Below are 22,593 nucleotides of genomic sequence, written 5' to 3' on the forward strand. Positions count from 1 at the left end.
GACCGAACTCATTGCAGGGAGCCGGGCTCCTAGCATCATAGTTATGTACGATGCTAGGAGTCCCTGCCTCTCTGCAGGACAACTGTCCCGTACTGTAATCATGTTTTCAGTACGGGACAGTAGTTCCACGGAGAGGCAGGGACTCCTAGCATCGTACATAACTATGATGCTAGGAGCCCGGCTCCCTGCACTGTGTTCGGTCCGGGACTTCCGGCCGAAATACGTCCGTCCATTACGGACGTTAATGTGGTCGTGTGAACCCAGCCTAAATCGTAAACCCCTATTGACATTTTAGAATTGGCCATTCCTGACTTGAGTTTAACAGGCTGGGAGACCAGAGGTATTACCCACCTGTCTCATATGTATCATCAGAACCAGTTCAGCACCTTCGAATATTTAATGTCTGCATACTTCTTACCACGAAGCGACTTTTATAAGTATTTACAGATTGGACACTTTGTCTCTGACCTAGAAAAATGACATCCTATCTGCAATTTGAAACTTTTTGGTTGGCTTGATAAGTCAACAAAGAACCTGAAAGGTATCTACAATACTTTGAAAGCACACACTGACTTTAACAAAACTCACAATATTAGGTCGTGGGGAAAAAATTTGGGGACAACTTTTGAGGAAGTCCAATGGCCGAAAGCCTACAAACTAATCCATACTACCTTACAATGTAGCTCTCATGTGGAGGCGGCTATTAAAACTAAACTACACTGGTATTATACTATAGACAGATTGCATCAGATATTTCCAAAATGCTTCAGCAGATTGCTGGAGGGGTTGTGGTCACAAAGGAACTTTGCTGCATACGCTGTGGGATTGTCCTTTTATACAGGAGTACTGGAAACATGTGTTTACTCTGCCAGCACTGACCCTTATTCATCACACTTATTTATTTTTTATTACATTATCACACATTTCTGACACTTCCATACATACACATTTCTTTTTTTACCATACATTCACACCCTAGCACTACACTAACACTGACACTCATTTATCGCACACCTTTGAGCACTTAGTTCGCCACTCCCCTCAAGACTAGTGGGAGTGGCTATCACTATTTAATGCACCCTCCTTCTGCAGCATTTTTTGACCTGTCTGCGTCCTGCTGGGAACGGGTTTTCACCCACCCACCTAGTAAGTATGGCCTTTTTTGTGGTTTTGATGTTTACTCTGCCAGTGTCCCTGTTTCATTTTAAAATTCCTATATCTCTTCATTTGGCTTTGCTTTCTTACATATGGACACTGTTCCTCCTAGATTTAGAATTTTGACTTGCGAAATCTTGGTGATGGCCAAGCTAGTCCTGACTAAACATTGGAAGAGTGCTACTGCACCTGCCTTGGATGAAATGTTATTATTAATCAATACCTTTTATGCTTATGAAAAAATAATAGCATATGGCATCTTCTCTTTTCCCAAATTTACCAATATTTGGACCTACTGGACTGTCAGTCCTTTATGCCAACGAGACTGGTTATAATGAGACCGTGCGCAGGGGCGTAACTAGGAAAGACTGGGCCCCATAGCAAACTTTTGACTGGGGCCCCCCTCCGCTGGGTATCACACAACCCCACTCCCTGTAGATAGTGCCTCCCCATAGATTCCACCACACAGCGCCCCCCTATAGATAGCACCATACACAGCCCCCTGTAGATAACGCCTTACCGCCCCCTGTAGATAACGCCATACAGCCCCCCCGTAGATAACGCCATACAGCCCCCCTGTAGATAACGCCATACAGCCCCGCTGTAGATAACGCCATACAGCCCCCCTGTAGATAACGTCTTACAGCCCCAAATCCCCTGTAGATAACGCCATACAGCCTCCCCTGTAGATAACGCCATACAGCCCCCAATCCCCCTATAGGTAACGCCATACAGCCTCCCCTGTAGATAACGCCATACAGCCCCCCCAGTAGATAACGCCATACAGCCCCCCAGTAGATAACGCCATACAGACCCCCTGTAGATAACGCCATACAGCCCCCCTGTAGATAACGCCATACAGCCCCCCTGTAGATAACGCCATACGGCCCCCCTGTAGATAACGCCATACAGCCCCCCTGTAGATCACGCCATAAAGACCCCCCTGTAGATCACGCCATACAGACTCCCCTGTAGATCACGCCATACAGCCCCCCTGTAGATAACGCCATACAGCCCCCTGTAGATAACGCCATACAGCCCCCCTGTAGATAACGCCATACACAGCCCCAAATCCCCCCTGTAGATAATGCTATACAGCCCCTGTAGATAATGCCATACAGCCCCCCTGTAGATAATGCCATAGAGCCCCCCTGTAGATAATGCCATACAGCCTCCCCTGTAGATAACGCCATACAGCCCCCAATCCCCCTATAGGTAACGCCATACAGCCTCCCCTGTAGATAACGCCATACAGCCCCCCCAGTAGATAACGCCATACAGCCCCCCAGTAGATAACGCCATACAGACCCCCTGTAGATAACGCCATACAGCCCCCCTGTAGATAACGCCATACAGCCCCCCTGTAGATAACGCCATACGGCCCCCCTGTAGATAACGCCATACAGCCCCCCTGTAGATCACGCCATAAAGACCCCCCTGTAGATCACGCCATACAGACTCCCCTGTAGATCACGCCATACAGCCCCCCTGTAGATAACGCCATACAGCCCCCTGTAGATAACGCCATACAGCCCCCCTGTAGATAACGCCATACACAGCCCCAAATCCCCCCTGTAGATAATGCTATACAGCCCCTGTAGATAATGCCATACAGCCCCCCTGTAGATAATGCCATAGAGCCCCCCTGTAGATAATGCCATACAGCCCCCCTGTAGATAATGCCATACAGACCCCCGTGTAGATAACGCCATACAGACCCCCTGTAGATAACGTCATACAGCCCCCCTGTAGATAACGCCATACAGACCCCCATGTAGATAACGCCATACAGACTCCCCTGTAGATCACGCCATACAGCCCCCCTGTAGATAACGCCATACAGACTCCCCTGTAGATCACGCCATACAGCCCCCCTGTAGATAACGCCATACAGCCCCCCTGTAGATAACGCCATACAGCCCCAAATCCCCCCTGTAGATAATGCTATACAGCCCCTGTAGATAATGCCATACAGCCCCCCTGTAGATAATGCCATAGAGCCCCCCTGTAGATAATGCCATACAGCCCCCCTGTAGATAATGCCATACAGACCCCCGTGTAGATAACGCCATACAGACCCCCTGTAGATAACGTCATACAGCCCCCCTGTAGATAACGCCATACAGACCCCCGTGTAGATAACGCCATACTTTCCCCCCCTGTAGATAACGCCATACTTTCCCCCCCTGTAGATAACGCCATACTTTCCCCCCTGTAGATAACGCCATACTTTCCCCCTGTAGATAACGCCATACTTTCCCCCCTGTAGATAACGCCATACTTTCCCCCTGTAGATAACGCCATACTTTCCCCCCTGTAGATAACGCCATACTTTCCCCCCTGTAGATAACGCCATACTTTCCCCCCTGTAGATAACGCCATACTTCCCCCCCTGTAGATAACGCCATACTTTCCCCCCCTGTAGATAACGCCATACTTTCCCCCCCTGTAGATAACGCCATACAGACCCCCCTGTAGATCACGCCATACAGACCCCTGTAGATCACGCCATACAGACCCCTGTAGATCACGCCATACAGACCCCTGTAGATCACGCCATACAGACCCCCTGTAGATCACGCCATACAGACCCCCTGTAGATCACGCCATACAGACCCCCTGTAGATCACGCCATACAGACCCCCTGTAGATCACGCCATACAGACCCCCTGTAGATCACGCCATACAGACCCCCTGTAGATCACGCCATACAGAGCCCATGTAGATAACACCATACAGACCCCATGTAGATAACACCATACAGCCCCCCTGTAGATGACGCCATACAGCCCCCCTGTAGATAACGTCTTACAGCCCCAAATCCCCCCTGTAGATATCGCCATACAGACCCCCCTGTAGATATCGCCATACAGACCCCCCTGTAGATATCGCCATACAGACCCCCCTGTAGATATTGCCATACAGACCCCCCTGTAGATATCGCCATACAGACCCCCCTGTAGATATCGCCATACAGACCCCCCTGTAGATAACGCCATACAGACCTCCTGTAGATAACGCCATACAGACCTCCTGTAGATAACGCCATACAGACCCCCTGTAGATAACGCCATACAGACCCCCTGTAGATAACGCCATACAGACCCCCTGTAGATAACGCCATACAGACCCCCTGTAGATAACGCCATACAGACCCCCTGTAGATAACGCCATACAGACCCCCTGTAGATAACGCCATACAGACCCCCTGTAGATAACGCCATACAGACCCCCTGTAGATAACGCCATACAGACCCCCTGTAGATAACGCCATACTTTCCCCCCTGTAGATAACGCCATACTTTCCCCCCTGTAGATAACGCCATACTTTCCCCCCTGTAGATAACGCCATACTTTCCCCCCTGTAGATAACGCCATACTTTCCCCCCCTGTAGATAACGCCATACAGACCCCCCTGTAGATCACGCCATACAGACCCCCCTGTAGATCACGCCATACAGACCCCCTGTAGATCACGCCATACAGACCCCCTGTAGATCACGCCATACAGACCCCCTGTAGATCACGCCATACAGACCCCCTGTAGATCACGCCATACAGACCCCCTGTAGATCACGCCATACAGACCCCCTGTAGATCACGCCATACAGACCCCCTGTAGATCACGCCATACAGACCCCCTGTAGATCACGCCATACAGACCCCATGTAGATAACACCATACAGCCCCCTGTAGATGACGCCATACAGCCCCCCTGTAGATAACGTCTTACAGCCCCAAATCCCCCCTGTAGATATCGCCATACAGACCCCCCTGTAGATATCGCCATACAGACCCCCTGTAGATAACGCCATACAGACCCCCTGTAGATCACGCCATACAGACCCCATGTAGATAACACCATACAGACCCCATGTAGATAACACCATACAGCCCCCCTGTAGATGACGCCATACAGCCCCCCTGTAGATATCGTCTTACAGCCCCAAATCCCCCCTGTAGATATCGCCATACAGACCCCCCTGTAGATATCGCCATACAGACCCCCCTGTAGATATCGCCATACAGACCCCCCTGTAGATATCGCCATACAGACCCCCCTGTAGATATCGCCATACAGACCCCCTGTAGATAACGCCATACAGACCTCCTGTAGATAACGCCATACAGACCTCCTGTAGATAACGCCATACAGACCCCCTGTAGATAATGCCATACAGACCCCCTGTAGATAACGCCATACAGACCCCCTGTAGATAACGCCATACAGACCCCCTGTAGATAACGCCATAAAGACCCCCTGTAGATAACGCCATACAGACCCCCTGTAGATAACGCCATACAGACCCCCTGTAGATAACGCCATACAGACCCCCTGTAGATAACGCCATACAGACCCCCTGTAGATAACGCCATACAGACCCCCTGTAGATAACGCCATACAGACCCCCTGTAGATAACGCCATACAGACCCCCTGTAGATAACGCCATACAGACCCCCCTGTAGATAACGCCATACAGACCTCCTGTAGATAACGCCATACTTTCCCCCCTGTAGATAACGCCATACTTCCCCCCCCTGTAGATAACGCCATACTTTCCCCCCCTGTAGATAACGCCATACAGACCCCCCTGTAGATCACGCCATACAGACCCCCCTGTAGATCACGCCATACAGACCCCCTGTAGATCACGCCATACAGACCCCCTGTAGATCACGCCATACAGACCCCCTGTAGATCACGCCATACAGACCCCCTGTAGATCACGCCATACAGACCCCCTGTAGATCACGCCATACAGACCCCCTGTAGATCATGCCATACAGACCCCCTGTAGATCACGCCATACAGACCCCCTGTAGATCACGCCATACAGACCCCCTGTAGATCACGCCATACAGACCCCCTGTAGATCACGCCATACAGACCCCCTGTAGATCACGCCATACAGACCCCCTGTAGATCACGCCATACAGACCCCCTGTAGATCACGCCATACAGACCGCATGTAGATAACACCATACAGCCCCCCTGTAGATGACGCCATACAGCCCCCCTGTAGATAACGTCTTACAGCCCCAAATCCCCCCTGTAGATATCGCCATACAGACCCCCCTGTAGATATCGCCATACAGACCCCCCTGTAGATATCGCCATACCGACCCCCCTGTAGATATCGCCATACAGACCCCCCTGTAGATATCGCCATACAGACCCCCCTGTAGATATCGCCATACAGACCCCCCTGTAGATATCGCCATACAGACCCCCCTGTAGATAACGCCATACAGACCTCCTGTAGATAACGCCATACAGACCTCCTGTAGATAACGCCATACAGACCTCCTGTAGATAACGCCATACAGACCCCCTGTAGATAACGCCATACAGACCCCCTGTAGATAACGCCATACAGACCCCCTGTAGATAACGCCATACAGACCCCCTGTAGATAACGTCATACAGACCCCCTGTAGATAACGCCATACAGACCCCCTGTAGATAACGCCATACAGACCCCCTGTAGATAACGCCATACAGACCCCCTGTAGATAACGCCATACAGACCCCCCTGTAGATAACGCCATACAGACCTCCTGTAGATAACGCCATACAGACCCCCCTGTAGATAACGCCATACAGACCCAAAACCCCCATGTAGATAACGCCATACAGCCCCCCTGTAGATAACGCCATACAGCCCCCCTGTAGATAACGCCATACAGCCCCCCTGTAGATAACGCCATACAGCCCCCCTGTAGATAACGCCATACAGCCCCCCCTGTAGATAACGCCATACAGACCCCCTCTGTAGATAACGCCATACAGACCCCCCTGTAGATAACGCCATACAGCCCCCCCCTGTAGATAACGCCATACAGCCCCCCCCTGTAGATAACGCCATACAGCCCCCCTGTAGATAACGCCATACAGACCCCCCCCCTGTAGATAACGCCATACAGACCCCCCCCCCGTAGATAACGCCATACAGACCCCCCCTGTATTTAACGCCATACAGACCCCCCCTGTATTTAACGCCATACAGACCCCCCTGTATTTAACGCCATACAGACCCCCCTGTATTTAACGCCATACAGACCCCCCCTGTATTTAACGCCATACAGACCCCCCCTGTATTTAACGCCATACAGACCCCCCTGTATTTAACGCCATACAGACCCCCCCTGTATTTAATGCCATACAGACCCCCCTCTGTATTTAACGCCATACAGACCCCCCCCCCCTGTATTTAACGCCATACAGACCCCCCCTGTATTTAACGCCATACAGACCCCCACCCCCTGTATTTAACGCCATACAGACCCCCTTGTAGATAACGCCATATAGCCCCCCCCCCCCAAAAAAAAAAACGGCCTATAGTTTGTCCTACAAAAAAAATGCATCCCCTATCCACAGGATAGGGGATACATGTGTGATTGCTGGCAGCGATAAGGAGAACGGGGGACCAAAAGTCCCCCGAAGTTCTCCATGACAAACCTCGGACTTCCGGCGTCTGCGCAGTTCAATAAAAATGAAAGAAGCGCTGGTCACGCATGTGCACAAGCGCGATCGGTGCGCAAGTCATTTCTATGGAGCTGCAGACAGACCCGGAAGTCCGAGGTTTGTCATGGAGAACTTTGGGGGACTTTCGGTCCCCCGTTCTCCTTATCGCTGGGCGTCCCAGCGATCCCACATGTATCCCCTATCCTGTGGATAGGGGATGCATGTCTTTTGTAGGAACAACCCCTTCAGTGGCGTCGCGCTGTTGCAGCCATAGCGGCTGCTAGCGGAGCCTCCGGCCATGGTAAGGGCGGCCCGTGCCGGTGGGCGGCATGGGCCCCCTCATGCTGCGGGCTCCGTAGCAGCCGCTACGGCTGCTATAGCGGTAGTTACGCCACTGACCGTGCGCATAATCCTGTTCTACAATTGGCAGTGAATCTACACACACTGCTAGCTTTATGACGTTATGATTTTATGATGTTATTCTTATATTTCTTTTCTTATGCTTCCCAACTTGTTCATGCAGCTCATTGTTGTAGCTGAGTATGCGTAACCGTATATCTGTTGTCTGTATTTATGCATTTATTCTTTTGTTTAAAAAACAATTAAAAAAAATATTGAATGGGGTAAAAAAACGCTCATACTTACCTAGGTCGTTGTTATGGCGACGCGTCCCTCCTGTGCAGTCCGGTCCAGCCTCCCTGGATGACGCTGCAGCCCATGTGACCGCTGCAGCCAATCACAGGCTGCAGCGGTCACATGGGCTGCAGCGTCATCCAGGGAGGCTGACCCTATGACGTCATCCAGGCCAGCCCCCTGGGATGACATTTCATCCCATGTGACCGCCACTACAGCCTGTGATTGGCTGCAGCGTTCACATGGGATGCAACATCATCCCAGGAGGCCGGACTGCATGAAGAAACAGACTTCTGGGTAAGTATGTTTTTTTTAAAAAAAAATCCGTACTTGCGATTTTTGTGGCAAATACGCCGCAAAAGTCGCAACACTGGACTTTCTGTTGTGGGATTTGCAACCCCATTGAATTCAATAGGGAAAACCTGCCACGAAAAATCAACTAAAACGCAGCATAAATTAACATGCTGCGGATTTAACTCCTTCCCGACCGCCCACCGTCTTTTGACGGCAGGCGGTGCAGGTCCCCAGCCTACAACGTCTTTTGGTGTCGCTGTAGATCAGGCTGATCAGCACTCGTGTGAGCGCTCATCCTCTAAGCAGGAGCTGTAACGAACAGCTCCCAATCCTAGAGAAGCCTCCTGAATACAGCTGGGGTCGGTAAACATTCGGAGCCCAGCTGTTTAACCCTTTGCCGCAGTCCGTGACTGCGGCATGATCAAAGGTAATTCCCCTTTTTGATCGCATCACCGGGATTCCTAGAAAGGACCCCAGGGCTGTCTCGTTTGCCTGCTGTTTGGGCACACTATGTGCTACCCTAACAGCAGCCTGTGTCATAGTGACACAGTGTAATGTATTAGCATACAAGAGTATGCTAATACATTACATGTAAAAGAAAAAAAAGAAGGTAGTAATAAAGTTATCCCTTAATGGGATTTTAAAAAAAAGTAACAAAAAAATAAATAAAAAAAAGTCCCCAAAAAAGGTCATTATTTTGCATAACATATATTTTATTGCCCCTACACTAAATAAAAACAAAAATCCTACACATATTAGGTATCGATACAACCGTAATAACCTGAAGAATTCATCGAATGGGTTATTTAGCGTGAAACATGAACAGGATAACAAATAAACAAGAAAAACAATGCCAAGAATCGCTTTTTCCTATATTCACTCCGTAAAAAAAAAATTTTTTTACTCCCAAACTGTGGGGAAGAAAAATACTATTTATCTTGCATAACACAAGGCCTCATACAGCCACGTCAATGAAAAAATAAAAAAGTTATGGCTGCTGAAAGGCAGAGAGGCAAAAACAGAAAAAATTAGCTGGTCATTAAGGTCTTTTCAGGCCCGGTCATTAAGGGGTTAAATTCCACACTGCAGGTCAATTTATTAACGTTTCCGCTGTGTTTTTTTTTTTTGCAGCGTGGACATGAGATTTTCTAAATCTCATCCACTTTGCTGATACTGTAAATTCTGCAGAATTTCCACACAGAATTCTGTTGTGGAAATTCCGCAGCGTTTACGCTACGTGGGAACCCGGCCTTAATCCTGAAGAATATTTTTTTTTCTCCCTAGACTACTTCCCTGTTAGCTTATTATAACCTAAAATATATAACAAAATTGAATTAAAATGTGGTTGCAAGAGGATGCCAGAATGGTCTCGGTTGGTAGTATGAGTAGTATGTAAATATTGGCATAGGTATAATGTGTGCTATGGCAGCACGGTGGCTCAGTGGTTAGCGCTATAGCCTTACAGCACTGGGGTCCTAGGTTTGAAGGACAACATCTGCATGGAGATTGTATGTCCTCCCTATGGTTGTGTGGGTTTCCTCCAGGCACTCCAGTTTCCTCCCACACCCCAAAAACATACCATAGGAAATTTAGATTGTGAGCCCCAATGGGGACAGTAAGTAAGGACAACCTCTGTCCAGTGCTGTGGAATATGTTGGTGTTATATGAGAAACAGAAATAAATAATTTTAATATATATTGTCTTTATTGTATATACTTGGTTGCCATCTGCTGGAATTATTTAGAATTGCAGCAGGTCTCAAAACAGCAAAAATAATATTGTTTTTAGTCTATAGTAAATAAACAGCAATGTTATTTGTGAGGAAGCAGAAGAATAAGCAGATAATCTAAATGGCAAATCTAAATAATGGTACAGATTTTAGAATAAACACGCTTACTTGTAGAAGTGGGTGCATTATAAAAGATACCTACTCACAAAACCAGAATCTGAAGACTGAACAAAGATACATAACTATGAGGCTCCTCTGATTTAAAATTTTAAAAAAATGTAAAGCTTGCATATTTTATGTTATTTTACATGTATAGTAAATAGCTATGACATCTCCAACAATACTCACAGGGCACAAGTACTATATGAAAAAAAAAAGAAAAAAAGAAAAAAGACCATCTTCCTTTTTAATAAAAGAAAGGAACTTACCAATGATCGTTTTTGAAATATTGGAAGTGATAAATATTTGTCACCTTCTCCATTGCAGAGTGCTACTGCTTGATCATGACTTCAAGTAAAAATTGTGCTTTGAACATTAATACAGCATTCATGTCACTGCATTATCCATACAGTACCAAACTGTAAAAGACTTACATCTCAGGAGCCTGTAGGCAAAGATTGTCTTAGACTCCGCCCATAAAGTAGGCCACGCCTTAAGACAATGGCCCACCAGCCACATGTCCCGTTTTTCTTTGATTGTCCCGGAAGAAATATTGGAGGGTCGGAGCTGATGCATATTTGCATAAAAAAGGATGTTTCTATTTTTTTTTGGGGGGGGGGGGGATTGGTTCCTGAGCCGAGTGGGACTTAAAATGCTCCGCAATTTGGCATTAAAATGTTACGAGATGTGTAATGGCCATTGTTGTGTCATTTCTATTACAAGCTTGTTTGTGTGTTTAGCTAGTGTTACACTAATACAAATTAACGGATCAATGTACTGTGCTATTTATATTATCCATATTACATGTCATCATCAGCATATGGACCGAATATAGATTATACTGCTCAAATATGAAACTCTTAGGTTCGGAGGAATTACATGTGGTTTCCTGTCTTGTCACTACAGGCACTTTAATCCTATTGAAATATCCATATCCTCGAACAGTGGAAGAGCCGTCAATATATGAATCTGTCAGAGTTCATACCGCCATGCAGACTGGACGCTCTGAAAACGACCTAGTGCCATTGGCCCCATCAGTAAGTAAATGCCATCACCCGGGAACTATTTGTTTGTTGTCACACAGTATTTACAGTACACCTAAAGTATTAAAATCTATGTAAACCTTTGAAATGAATTGTTTGTTTATTTTTTATAAAAAAAAGGTCAGTGTGGATGGGCAACTTTATAAATAGTTTTTTTTAAGTTATTTTTACTTTTTGAGATACATCTGCTTTGTATTCTCTATACAGAGCAGCTGTATTGTTCACTAAATCCTATCATAACTTAGATGTGATCGATTACAGGTGGATCCTGCGGGTCGGAGACACACAGGACCCGCTGACACTGAACCCATCAGGTACGCTGGAGTGACGGATTCAGGTCTTATTGAACCATACAGCTGCTCTGTATAGAGAATAAAGAGCAGCTGTATCTCAAAAAGTTGAAATTATGTTTAATAAAAACTATTTATAAAGTTGCACCAATCATACCAACAACTTTTTATTTAAAAAAATGCCTTTCAAAGCTTTACATATACTTTAATGTATACACTGTACAGCCTGACCAATGTGCGTTTTATTACTAAATGTATGTGTAACGACGGGGGTAGGGAAACGAACAAGTGAGCCCAATCTACCCGCCTCTCTGTCCCTGCCTACTTGCAACGACCCGCCCTAGGCGACGGGGTACAACTGGGCGGCGGTTCCTACGCTCAGTAAGTGCACGAGACAAACATACAAGGGAATACAAAGGAAAGGGAAAGGGGCAGTTGCCCACGGCAACACCGTGAGCAACCAGAGTGGTGAACGAGCCAAGTCAAACCAGGAGAGCACGAGGTACCAAACGCAGAGCAGGAGAGTAGTCAGTAAGCCAGGGTCAGTATGGAGCAGGATCAAACAGTTAGGAGCTGTAGCTGGGCCAGGAAACCACACGGAAAGAATCACAAGCAAAGGAGGAACAGGAAAGGCAGGTATAAATAGACAGAGGGCAGGAGCTAGCTCCGTCTGGCCAGGCTGTGATAGGCTCTCCCACTCCTAAGCGTGCCATCCTGAGTGGTGGAAGATGGAGTCAGTCTCAGAGACGTAGATTCAGGTGCAGACTGATTACCTATGGGAGTTAACCCCGAAGCTGTGCCCGGCAGATCCTTTACAGTATGGCTCCATATAAAGCTCTACTGATAAGTGAACAAGTGTTGTACAGATTTAGCAGAGCTGAATTCACTTTTTAACGCTTATTTTATGCAACTCATTGCAAGAGAAAAGTGTTCCCCAATCACGGTTTTCTTTTCTGAGAAATAAGAGCTGAATCGGGTTGCAATGGGCACTTTTTCCTAGTTTATTTAATTTTCATGTTTATATAAAACAAAAACAAAAAACAAATTAATAAATACATTATATTTATGTTTTTATTTGCAGTTGGGCACAAAAGAAGGTTATCTTACAAAACAAGGAGGACGTGTAAAGGTAAAAAGCTTGATACCGAGTGGCCCACAATGTATGAAAGGCTGCCCAATCCAGACAACTCTTTTCACACAGTTTCGATGAAGTTTTTGTGGCAGTTTTTGGCTGTTTTTTGAGCCAAATGCTAGAGTGTACAAAAAATAAATGAGACGCACCAGTCTTTTCTTTATACCTTTCTTTACTTTTGGATCCACTTCCGGCTTTAGCTTAAACTGAACCAAAAACTGCATCTAAACTGTGTGTGCGATCCTGGCCTCAAAGAGCTTGTAAGAGAATAGAATTTTTTTTTTTTTTGCCAAAAACAGTGCCGTTCTGAACTGCATTACCAGTCTATCGACAAGCAGTCATATTTCTGTAATCTCATACAGTCCCTTTAAAATATTGATCGGTCTACAATAAAACATTTTGTCAGGTTGCAACCACTTTACATATTAAAATACATTTGTATACTGGAATAGGTTCAGAACTCCTCCACTCAACAATCCATTCTTATATCTAATACCACATTTCGAGCAATGGTCTACTTATTTGAGATTTTATCCTCTGGTAGTTTCAGGTCCCTGGCTCTTAAACATCCGTATAAGAAGTGTTTTCATCTTAAACATGTGACAGTATACTAGCAGTGATGAAAGGGTAAAACTGTCGGCCATCATCATTAGGCCAGGCTGAAATGTAATCTTTCACACTGTGATATTTTTGCACCAGGCCATCAGTCATTGTGAGTGTTGTATTCCTTCTGCTGAAACAATCTTTTCCCAGTGATACATTTAGATCTTGGAGTATTACTTGTATCTAATAATTGCAACAATGTGATAATTCTCCTCTTGTGTCTGATAGAGCTGGAAAACCAGATGGTTTATACTGACACGAAACGAGCTGAAATATTATAAGGACCAGTTGGTAAGTTGTTTCAGGATTGTAGACCACATACTCACTAGTATAGGTTTGGTTTCAGTAGCGGGAAAGGTAGATGATTATATTGGCAGTCTCTAGTCATATACTTTATGTCTACAAACTTCCACAACCATCTAGACTATTTTTAATTGGAGTCCAAATTATGAATTAAAGAAAGTGATGAATTCTTTATTAATTAAAAAATAGATTCCCTTTTTAGGGAAGCCACATCCTATATAGCCAGTCATTAGTTTCCTAATATACTTCTATTATTGAAATTGCTTCCGTTGAAAGTGATCCAAAAATGGCATATACCGTAGCTGTGACCAAGAATTCAAATTGACCAATATTCCCCTGTCAATGCATCAGCGGAATTCAGGGGGCTACTGTAAGGCAACCTGTTTCTGATGGCGAGCTGTAGGTAAGGGTCCTTTTAGATGGCCCGATACTGGCCATGAAAACGAGCGCCGATCAATGTTACTGTACGCCGATCGACGCTTGTGAGATCCATTCACAAGCAGCAATCATTGAGATTGTATGGGAACGAACAATCGTTACTACAATTGTCCGTCTCTCTGCATTTGCATCATGTTGGCAGCACAACTCCCTGTTGGCACAGGGAAATGTGAGGCTGACTAGCAACCATTTTTTGGTTTGCATAAAAGATGCGATTAGACAATGAACAAGCGATATCGATCACGGGTAATGATCGGGACAGAGCGTTCATATGAGTGCTCGCTTAACCGATTATTGGCCCGTTTGAAAGGGCCTTAAAGAGGCTCTGTCACCAGATTTTGCAACCCCTATCTGCTATTGCAGCAGATAGGCGCTGCAATGTAGATTACAGTAACGTTTTTATTTTTAAAAAACGAGCATTTTTGGCCAAGTTATGACCATTTTTGTAATTATGCAAATGAGGCTTGCAAAAGTCCAAGTGGGTGTGTTTAAAAGTAAAAGTCCAAGTGGGCGTGTATTATGTGCGTACATCGGGGCGTTTTTAATACTGCAATAGCAGATAGGGGTTGCAAAATCTGGTGACAGAGCCTCTTTAAGTCACAGATATTTTCTTATAGTTTTCCTGCTTTAGTTTTGGGTCACTCCTTATATTAAATGGAGTTATTCTAGCAATAGGAGTATGTCAGGGCATTGTGTATAGGTAGTACCCAAATATAAAAGCACTGGTTTCACTCTAGAACGTACTAAAGTAAACTGTCTACTTTGCATTTTTAAAACCTCAAAAGATAAATATTTTCTTCTATTTTTCATACTACAAGACACTGTACTATAAGATGCATCCAAATTTAGGAAACAGAAAATAGGAGAAAAAACTATTTTGGACTAACTTCAGACATCCCTGGTGGTCGAAGGTAGTGGATATATACAATTGCCCTATAGTATAGAGAATTTCTTCTGCCTGAGTAGAGTCATCAGAGGAATTCAATTATAATTGTAGTGATATTTAATTCACCCAAAAAAAGCAATTGGCAAAAACAAAAGCGGTTTAAGAATGGCTAGGGTCGTTGGACCGCTCGGTGGTGCGGCTGTGTACGGAATTCACTATAATATAGGGCAATTGTTTATATGGAACGGTTGCAGTGGGTGCTCTTTTCAGGACGATTACTCGGCTTATACAGTACCCAGGGCAAAGGATGGCTGGATAGGGCCCCACAGCTTTTATTTGTGGACTGCAGCCATAGAATAATGCACACATGCAATCCCTTATCCTAAACTTGAATGGTGCTGTTAAGGATCTGCCAGGCTCAGCTTCTGTGTCTACGCCCATAGGTAATCAGTCTGCACCTGCTCCTATGTCTGTGTGACTGACTCCATCTTCCACCACTCAGGATGGCAGGCTTAGGAGTGGGAGAGCCTATCACAGCCTGGCCAGACGGAGCTAGCTCCCGCCCTCTGTCTATTTATACCTGCCTTTCCTGTTCTTCCTTGCTTGTGATTCTTCTCGTTTGGTTTCCTGGCCCTGCTGCAGCTTCTTGAACTATTTGACCCTGCTTCATATTGACCCTGGCTTACTGACTACTCTTCTGCTCTGCGTTTGGTACCTCGTACACTCCTGGTTTGACTCGGCTTGTTCACTACTCTCCTGCTCTGCGTTTGGTACCTCGTACACTCCTGGTTTGACTCGGCTCGTTCACCACTCTTGTTGCTCACGGTGTTGCCGTGGGCAACTGCCCCTTTTCCCCTTGCTTCTGTGTACCCTTGTCTGCTTGTCTGTCGTGCACTTATTGAGCGTAGGGACCGTCGCCCAGTTGTACCCCGTCGCCTAGGGCGGTTCGTTGCAAGTAGGCAGGGACTGAGTGGCGGGTAGATTAGGGCTCACTTGTCTGTTTCCCTACCCCCATCATTACAGGTGCCTTTCTTTTTTAATGCAACAAGATTAAAAGTTATGTTTAAGTTTTATCCTGTTTCATAAATCAGTCACAGTGTTCTATATAGGATAAAACAAGTTCTACAGGGGAGGACATCAACTTTGGTTACATTTCCCATTCAGTGATAATTTACTATGTGCTTCCCTGGTGGTCTAGGGTAGTGGAGTGTTTAATACTTGCTTCATTGGTGGTCTAGGTTAATGAAGACGTAATACATGATTTACTCACCTCCCCAGGCTCCCGCAGTGTCCATTCGATATGACAGGAAGCTGAACATAATGGGCTCTTCACGTTTAACTGCCCATTCCTGCCCAGCATTGATCACATACAGATGCAGTTTATCTTGACTCTGATAACTTGCTGCAGCGTGATATCACCCAACAAAAGCCATTGAAAATCCAGTGTAAAGTTAAAGTTTCTTGACACTGTCTATTTAATGCGTTAAATGTCAAGATAAAGATGGCTACATCCGTAGATCAAGTTGACTGCTTCTTGAGTAGGAGGGGTCTGCCGCCAACCCTAATATGCACGTACTCCATTTTTCTTGCTAAAAAGTACATCTTATAGTCTGAAAAGTAGGGCACTTACTGTAAACACAATCCATTTTGTTGTACTCTATAGAACTTGCATTACTTTATGTAAGGAGATATTTCAATATGCAAGTTATGTAATTTTATACTACTATTCCTACTACTATGCTGCTGCTACCACTAATACTTCTATTATTATTATTATTATTATTAATAATAATATAATAAGTAACTAATAAGTGTTTCTTTTGATTCTTTCTGTAGTCCCAGGAGCCAATAAAGACACTGGATCTCACGGAGTGCAGTGCGGTACAATTTGACTACTCACAGGAGAAAGTCAATTGTTTTTGGTATGTGCTTTGTAAATTGTCAATCTCATAGATTTTGTAAATATGGAATATAACATTTATGACTCTGCTATGTAGGCCAATGAAATTGGTGTTCAACCCTTTACATTTACCTAACAGCCCCAGTACCCCTGAGGACGCTACTTGTGTAGCGAAACATGTCAGGGGGGCTCTGAATAATTGTTAACTACGTGCTTTGCTGCTGACTCTTGCAATTACACTGTTGATCAGGCTCAGCGTTCTGCAGCCGCCGGCTATCTTTAACACTGTGTACCAAATATTACATGGGCATTGTCCTATGGTACTATTTTTGCAGCAGCATGCATGTTTATCTTTTAAACATATATGTGGTTCCTCTGTTTGCTTTAATAGCATAATAAAGTTGATAACAATTATTTATGGGTGGTTGGGAAATAAAGTTCTTTGCCGGTGGTAATTTTGTATATATGATGTTCTAGTGCCCGCCAACTACCAGGGTCTTTTTTTCGTTTTTGTGCAACCCTTTACATTCACACAGTTCATATTTGCAGACTGATAGTACAACTGAAATATTGCCCTCACCGAATCCTTATTTTGCGTAGTGTATTTGGCATTTTCATGATAATGATCTGGTAAAAACAGCATGCATTAAATGTGTTGTACCCAGCCACGTAGACACTAGTCTCCATATAATGATACATATGAACTTAATTCCATACATAAGTATGGTTAATATTAAACACAGCAATGCTCCTGTATTAGACGAGACATCGCTATGATATGGCACAGACATACGTGTAACTTAAAACTCTTGGGCCCCAAAACCAAATCTGTAACAGGGTCCGCACTTACCATATACCATTGATAATACTGGTGTCTTCTTATGTGCAGAAGAACACATGGGTGACTGCTACCTCTGCACCCCTTGTAGTAACGCCGCCGCAAAGAAACAATTGAGACAAAAATTAGAAGCGGACATTTTACAAGTTAAATAAGTCTACACAACTTTGTATGTTAACAAATAGCGGACTATACACTGTTTCTTTACAGTTTAGTGTTCCCTCTGAGGACTTACTACCTCTGTGCAAAGACTGGCGCAGAAGCAGATGAATGGATAAAGATTTTACGGTGGAAAATGGTAAGAAAATGTGCGTTCAGATCTAGATGCTGCTGTTGTATTGTATTTGGCTCATTTAAGGTGGAAAATGCTAAGAAAATGTGTGTTTAGATTGTGCTGTTGTGTTGTACTTGGCTTTTCTTACAATACATGGAAAAGCTTCACTTGATGAAATCCAGAATGTGATAATAAACTAACAAATATGTTTACTGGTTTTGGTAAAGTTGACTTTCTATGGTTCTTCATTGAGATAGTCAACCTCATTTGCAGCAGTAATTTTTACACCAAATTCAGTTAAGTAAATTGGAGTTTTCATATTTAGCTTTTGACAAACACACCAGCTGGGAGCACATAGATGGGTTTTTTGGCGGCTGCGTTTTTTCATAACTTTTTTCTTTATGAGAACAACATTGGATGGAATATAAAGTTTCACCTAGTCAGTTCAGAAAAACAGATCAAAAAGCTGGTTGTGTACAATTGCCATTTTCAGGACATTTATCAATTAGAATAATGGGCTCTAGCTCTGTAATTAATGTGTGCCACAGTAAGGTGATTATATGCGTTCTTTTCCTGTCTCCTTCTTATAACATTGGTGTAAAGGATCTGCCAGAGACAACTTCTGTGTCGACGCCCATAGGTAATCAGTCTGCACCTGCTTCTATGTCTGTGAGACTGACTCCATCTTCCCCCACCCAGGATGGCAGGCTTAGGAGTGGGAGAGCCTATCACAGCCTGGCCAGACAGAGCTAGCTCCCGCCCACTGTCTATTTATACCTGCCTTTCCTGTTCCTCCTTTGCTTGTGATTCTTCTCTGCTGGTTTCCTGGCCCTGCTGCAGCTTCTTGAACTACTGATCCTCTGCTTGCGATTGACCTTGGCTTTATTGACCACTCTTCTGCTCTGCGTTTTTGTACCTCGCTCATCTCCTGGTTTGACTCGGCTCGTTCACTTTGCTTGTTGCTCACGGGGTCCCGTGGGCAACTTCCCCATTTCCCTGGCTTCTTTGTACCCTTGTCTGTTTGTCTGTCGTGCACCTATTGAGTGTAGGGACCGTTGCCCAGTTGTACCCCGTCGCCTAGGGCGGGTCGTTGCAAGTAGGCAGGGACTGAGTGGCGGGTAGATTAGGGCTCACTTGTCTGTCTCCCTACCCCGACATTACAATTGGTGGTACAAGCTCATGTATTCAGATAGTGTTAAAGGGTTATTTTCACCCTAGACATTTATGGTGTATCCACGGGACTATAGGACCAGCATCTATGTCCAGAATGGGGGTCACCCAACCCCATCCCACGTGGTTAGGCGGCCATCGGCCAATCTTCATTGATTCTAGAGCTGAAACAGTTGAGCCTGCTCTGAAGAGAGGTGTGGGTCCTAGAGCTGGGACCTGCATCTATCTGACATTTATGGCATATCCCGTGGATATGCTATAAATGTCTAAGGTAGGAATATCCCTTTAGGAAATGGCCTATTTTAGGCCTTCAGGACGCAGCAATTTGTTCCATTTTTCTATCACTGCATTCAAAGAGCCATAACTATTTTTCCATTGATGTAGCCATATGTGGGCTTTTTCTTTATTTTTCAGAATGAACTGTATTTTTTAGTGGCATAATTTGGGGTACAAACAATCTGCAGAAATTTACAATACATGTGGATGCCATTTTAAAAAAAAACATCCACATGTAGCAGAACAAATCCATACAGAATTAAAGGCTATGAACACCTTTGAAATATGTTTTTTTAGAGCAGATGTATCGTGCGAATTCAGGTCATCGAACAGACGAACAGACGAATACAGGTTTCAGAGCTAGATACAGGTGCTCTGTATACAGTTTACAAAGCAGTTGTATCTCAAAAACGAAAAATAATTTTTAATAATGAGTATAAAGAAAGTTGCACCAAACACATTGACCTTTTTAATTTAAAAAGAAAATTATTTCAAAGGTGTACATAGCCTTTAAGGGCATGCTGCGGATTTGCATTGCAAAGGGTAAAATCTTTGGTGAAAATCCACAACAAATCTGAAACAGAAACTTGCCCTAAAATTCTGCACCTATATTTTTTCACTACATGTGGATGGATGGAAAATCTGCACGTGGCCGAAGAATTCAAGTTTTAGTCCATTATTGTATATCTGCATGCAGGAGACAGAAGTGAGCTGCTGTAGACACATACAAGTATTACTTTATATACTTTTATTATGAATCTGCGGTTATCCTTAAAATATGTCTTGAAAGATGTTAACCAGTCTGATGAATTTACTATTCTAGGTTTATTTTATATACGGCAGAATTGAATAGGTTACCTTACTAAAAGTACACCCTCTGCAATATTGCAATATTCATGTTCTTATGTTCATTTCGGAAATGCTCTCATATTGTTGGAGTATAGCAATAGCTACATATATCTGTGGGTTGAAGATCAGCCATTTCTAATGTGTGTTATAACTTTGTCCTAGTCTCAAATACGAAGACAAACAACTAGAAGATGAAGGCAATTACAGCCAATCTGCAATGGGGAAGATTCACTTGGCAGACATCATTGCTGGGACCAGGACTCTCAGAACTGGACTTTTACATTTGTGTATTTACTATTTTATACAAACATAACGGTATTTTGTGAGAGTGTTGTTAGTGATATTATTAACTGACAAATTTGCTATAAACTAAGTTACAAGAAATATTACAGGTATTTATAGTTTTGTAGCTTGGCCCAAGTACTAGACATGACCCTCAGACTCATTTCCCACACACTCCACAACATTGACATATGACCTATGCAAGGCAAGGATCACACATTTTTCTTTAAAGTAAATGGGGGAAAAGCAGATGCCGTGATGACTGAAGCAAACTTACCTGATTTTCTGCATTATTTGTCCAGTGCATTATCCTTGACCAAAGTGGCAAAAAAAACAACAAATGGATACTAATGTAACATGGCTGTCCATTGTTTTACGAGTATTTTTGTGTCATTTTTTGAGTCCAACAAACAAAACTTATTGTGATGGAGCGGATGCACATGAATTCGAAACAGAGTTCCATAGAAATGAATATAATCTGCCATGACGTTTTCTTTAATGAACAAAGAATGTTACATGGGAAAAAAAGGTAAAAATGTAAGTGTGATCCCAACATAAAGTACATATGATCATGGACAGGACTGGTTACTTATCAGTGGAGTAAGTTTCCAAAACATCTATTTATGTATCTTGGTCAAATACAGGAGTTAGGCACTATTTACATCATGTTTATCTGCCCACGTTTGATGTATATATCCCAGGAAAAGCTCCCGACGTATGTGTTAAACGCAGGCAGTGACTGATGCCTAACATTGGAATCCGTCACAATAGACTATAATGGTGTATGTTAAATGGATACGTCATGAACTCTCATGGCCCTGTTCATGACATACGTTAAACAGATACCATTATAGTTTATAGCTGATGGATGCTACTGTTAGGCATTTAACGTATAGTAATTTAGTCATGAAAAGCTACTGCCACCCATAAACTGCCATTTAAAAAAAAAAGTATAACACGAGATATAAATTTTTTTGCGAGATGAAATAGAGTAGTATACTACACTACTCCATAACTAAAAAGAAGGTATACCGACGTTTGCCAGCCGTACGAAGGCCAATTGGACACTGTACTGGTAGCCCTATAGAAACGTTTAGCACGTATCCCGGGAGCTTTCCCAACGTACACGCTAAACGTAGGGCCAAAACGTGATGTGAACTAAGCCTAAAGGCTGTATCTTTGTTGCCCTCTGCAATAATCCTTGACTGTTACAATCTATTAACTTGTTGAAACATTGTTCTACAATGTAATATTGTAGTGAATCTGCAAATTAATAATGAAATATCCATTGTGTGTAAAGCAATCTTGTAATATTAAATGCATTGTTTACAATTTACTACAGAGGAGCCATAAACTGTGCAAAGAAAATAAAATATATTTGTACTTTTTACACATTTAAATGATGCAAATCTCGGCTAAATAATTTCTGTCCTGGTGTAAAAATGTGGGGCCCCAGAGGATACACAGGTTATAAAGGTAATAAGATGAGAGCAAAGATCTTTTATACAGTTTAAAGAGAAGGTACACTTTTGCAATATTTTTTTTTTAATGCATCTAAAGTGAAAAATAAAGCATCTTTGAAAATACGTAATTAAATATCTATCATTTTGTGTGTATAGCTCTTAAAGCATACCTGACTTTTCAGAATAAGCTGTCATATGTGTGTACATGAAGATTAACATTATTTCTGGCCATTATATTGCTTGTATATATCTTTATTGAGCAGTTTTCTCCTATGCAGGCTCTTTCTCTAGTTCTCAGTTATGTTTGATCTAGTGGGCGGAGACTAAATGCTACCATGTCTTCTATACACTGCACAAAGAGAGAAGAAGAGATTCCTGCACTTCTATGTTTATCTATTACATATATAGA

The 22,593-nt window shown here is 43.8% G+C and overlaps 1 protein-coding gene across 1 annotated transcript in view; it reads left to right on the forward strand.

The window, feature by feature from the left end:
• The window catches only part of DAPP1 (dual adaptor of phosphotyrosine and 3-phosphoinositides 1), a 142,718-nt gene extending 120,453 nt beyond the window's left edge, over positions 1–22,265 (forward strand). The window contains exons 4-9 of the mRNA XM_075849770.1: positions 11,344–11,474; positions 12,852–12,899; positions 13,734–13,796; positions 16,969–17,054; positions 18,081–18,168; positions 20,602–22,265. Coding sequence (XP_075705885.1) covers positions 11,344–11,474; positions 12,852–12,899; positions 13,734–13,796; positions 16,969–17,054; positions 18,081–18,168; positions 20,602–20,634 — 449 coding nt within the window. The 3' untranslated portion in view covers positions 20,635–22,265. The remainder of the gene's footprint in view (positions 1–11,343; positions 11,475–12,851; positions 12,900–13,733; positions 13,797–16,968; positions 17,055–18,080; positions 18,169–20,601) is intronic.
• Positions 22,266–22,593: the final 328 nt, after the last annotated feature.

Source organism: Rhinoderma darwinii, chromosome 1, assembly GCF_050947455.1.
Source record: "Rhinoderma darwinii isolate aRhiDar2 chromosome 1, aRhiDar2.hap1, whole genome shotgun sequence".
NCBI classification, from domain to species: Eukaryota; Metazoa; Chordata; class Amphibia; order Anura; family Rhinodermatidae; genus Rhinoderma; species Rhinoderma darwinii.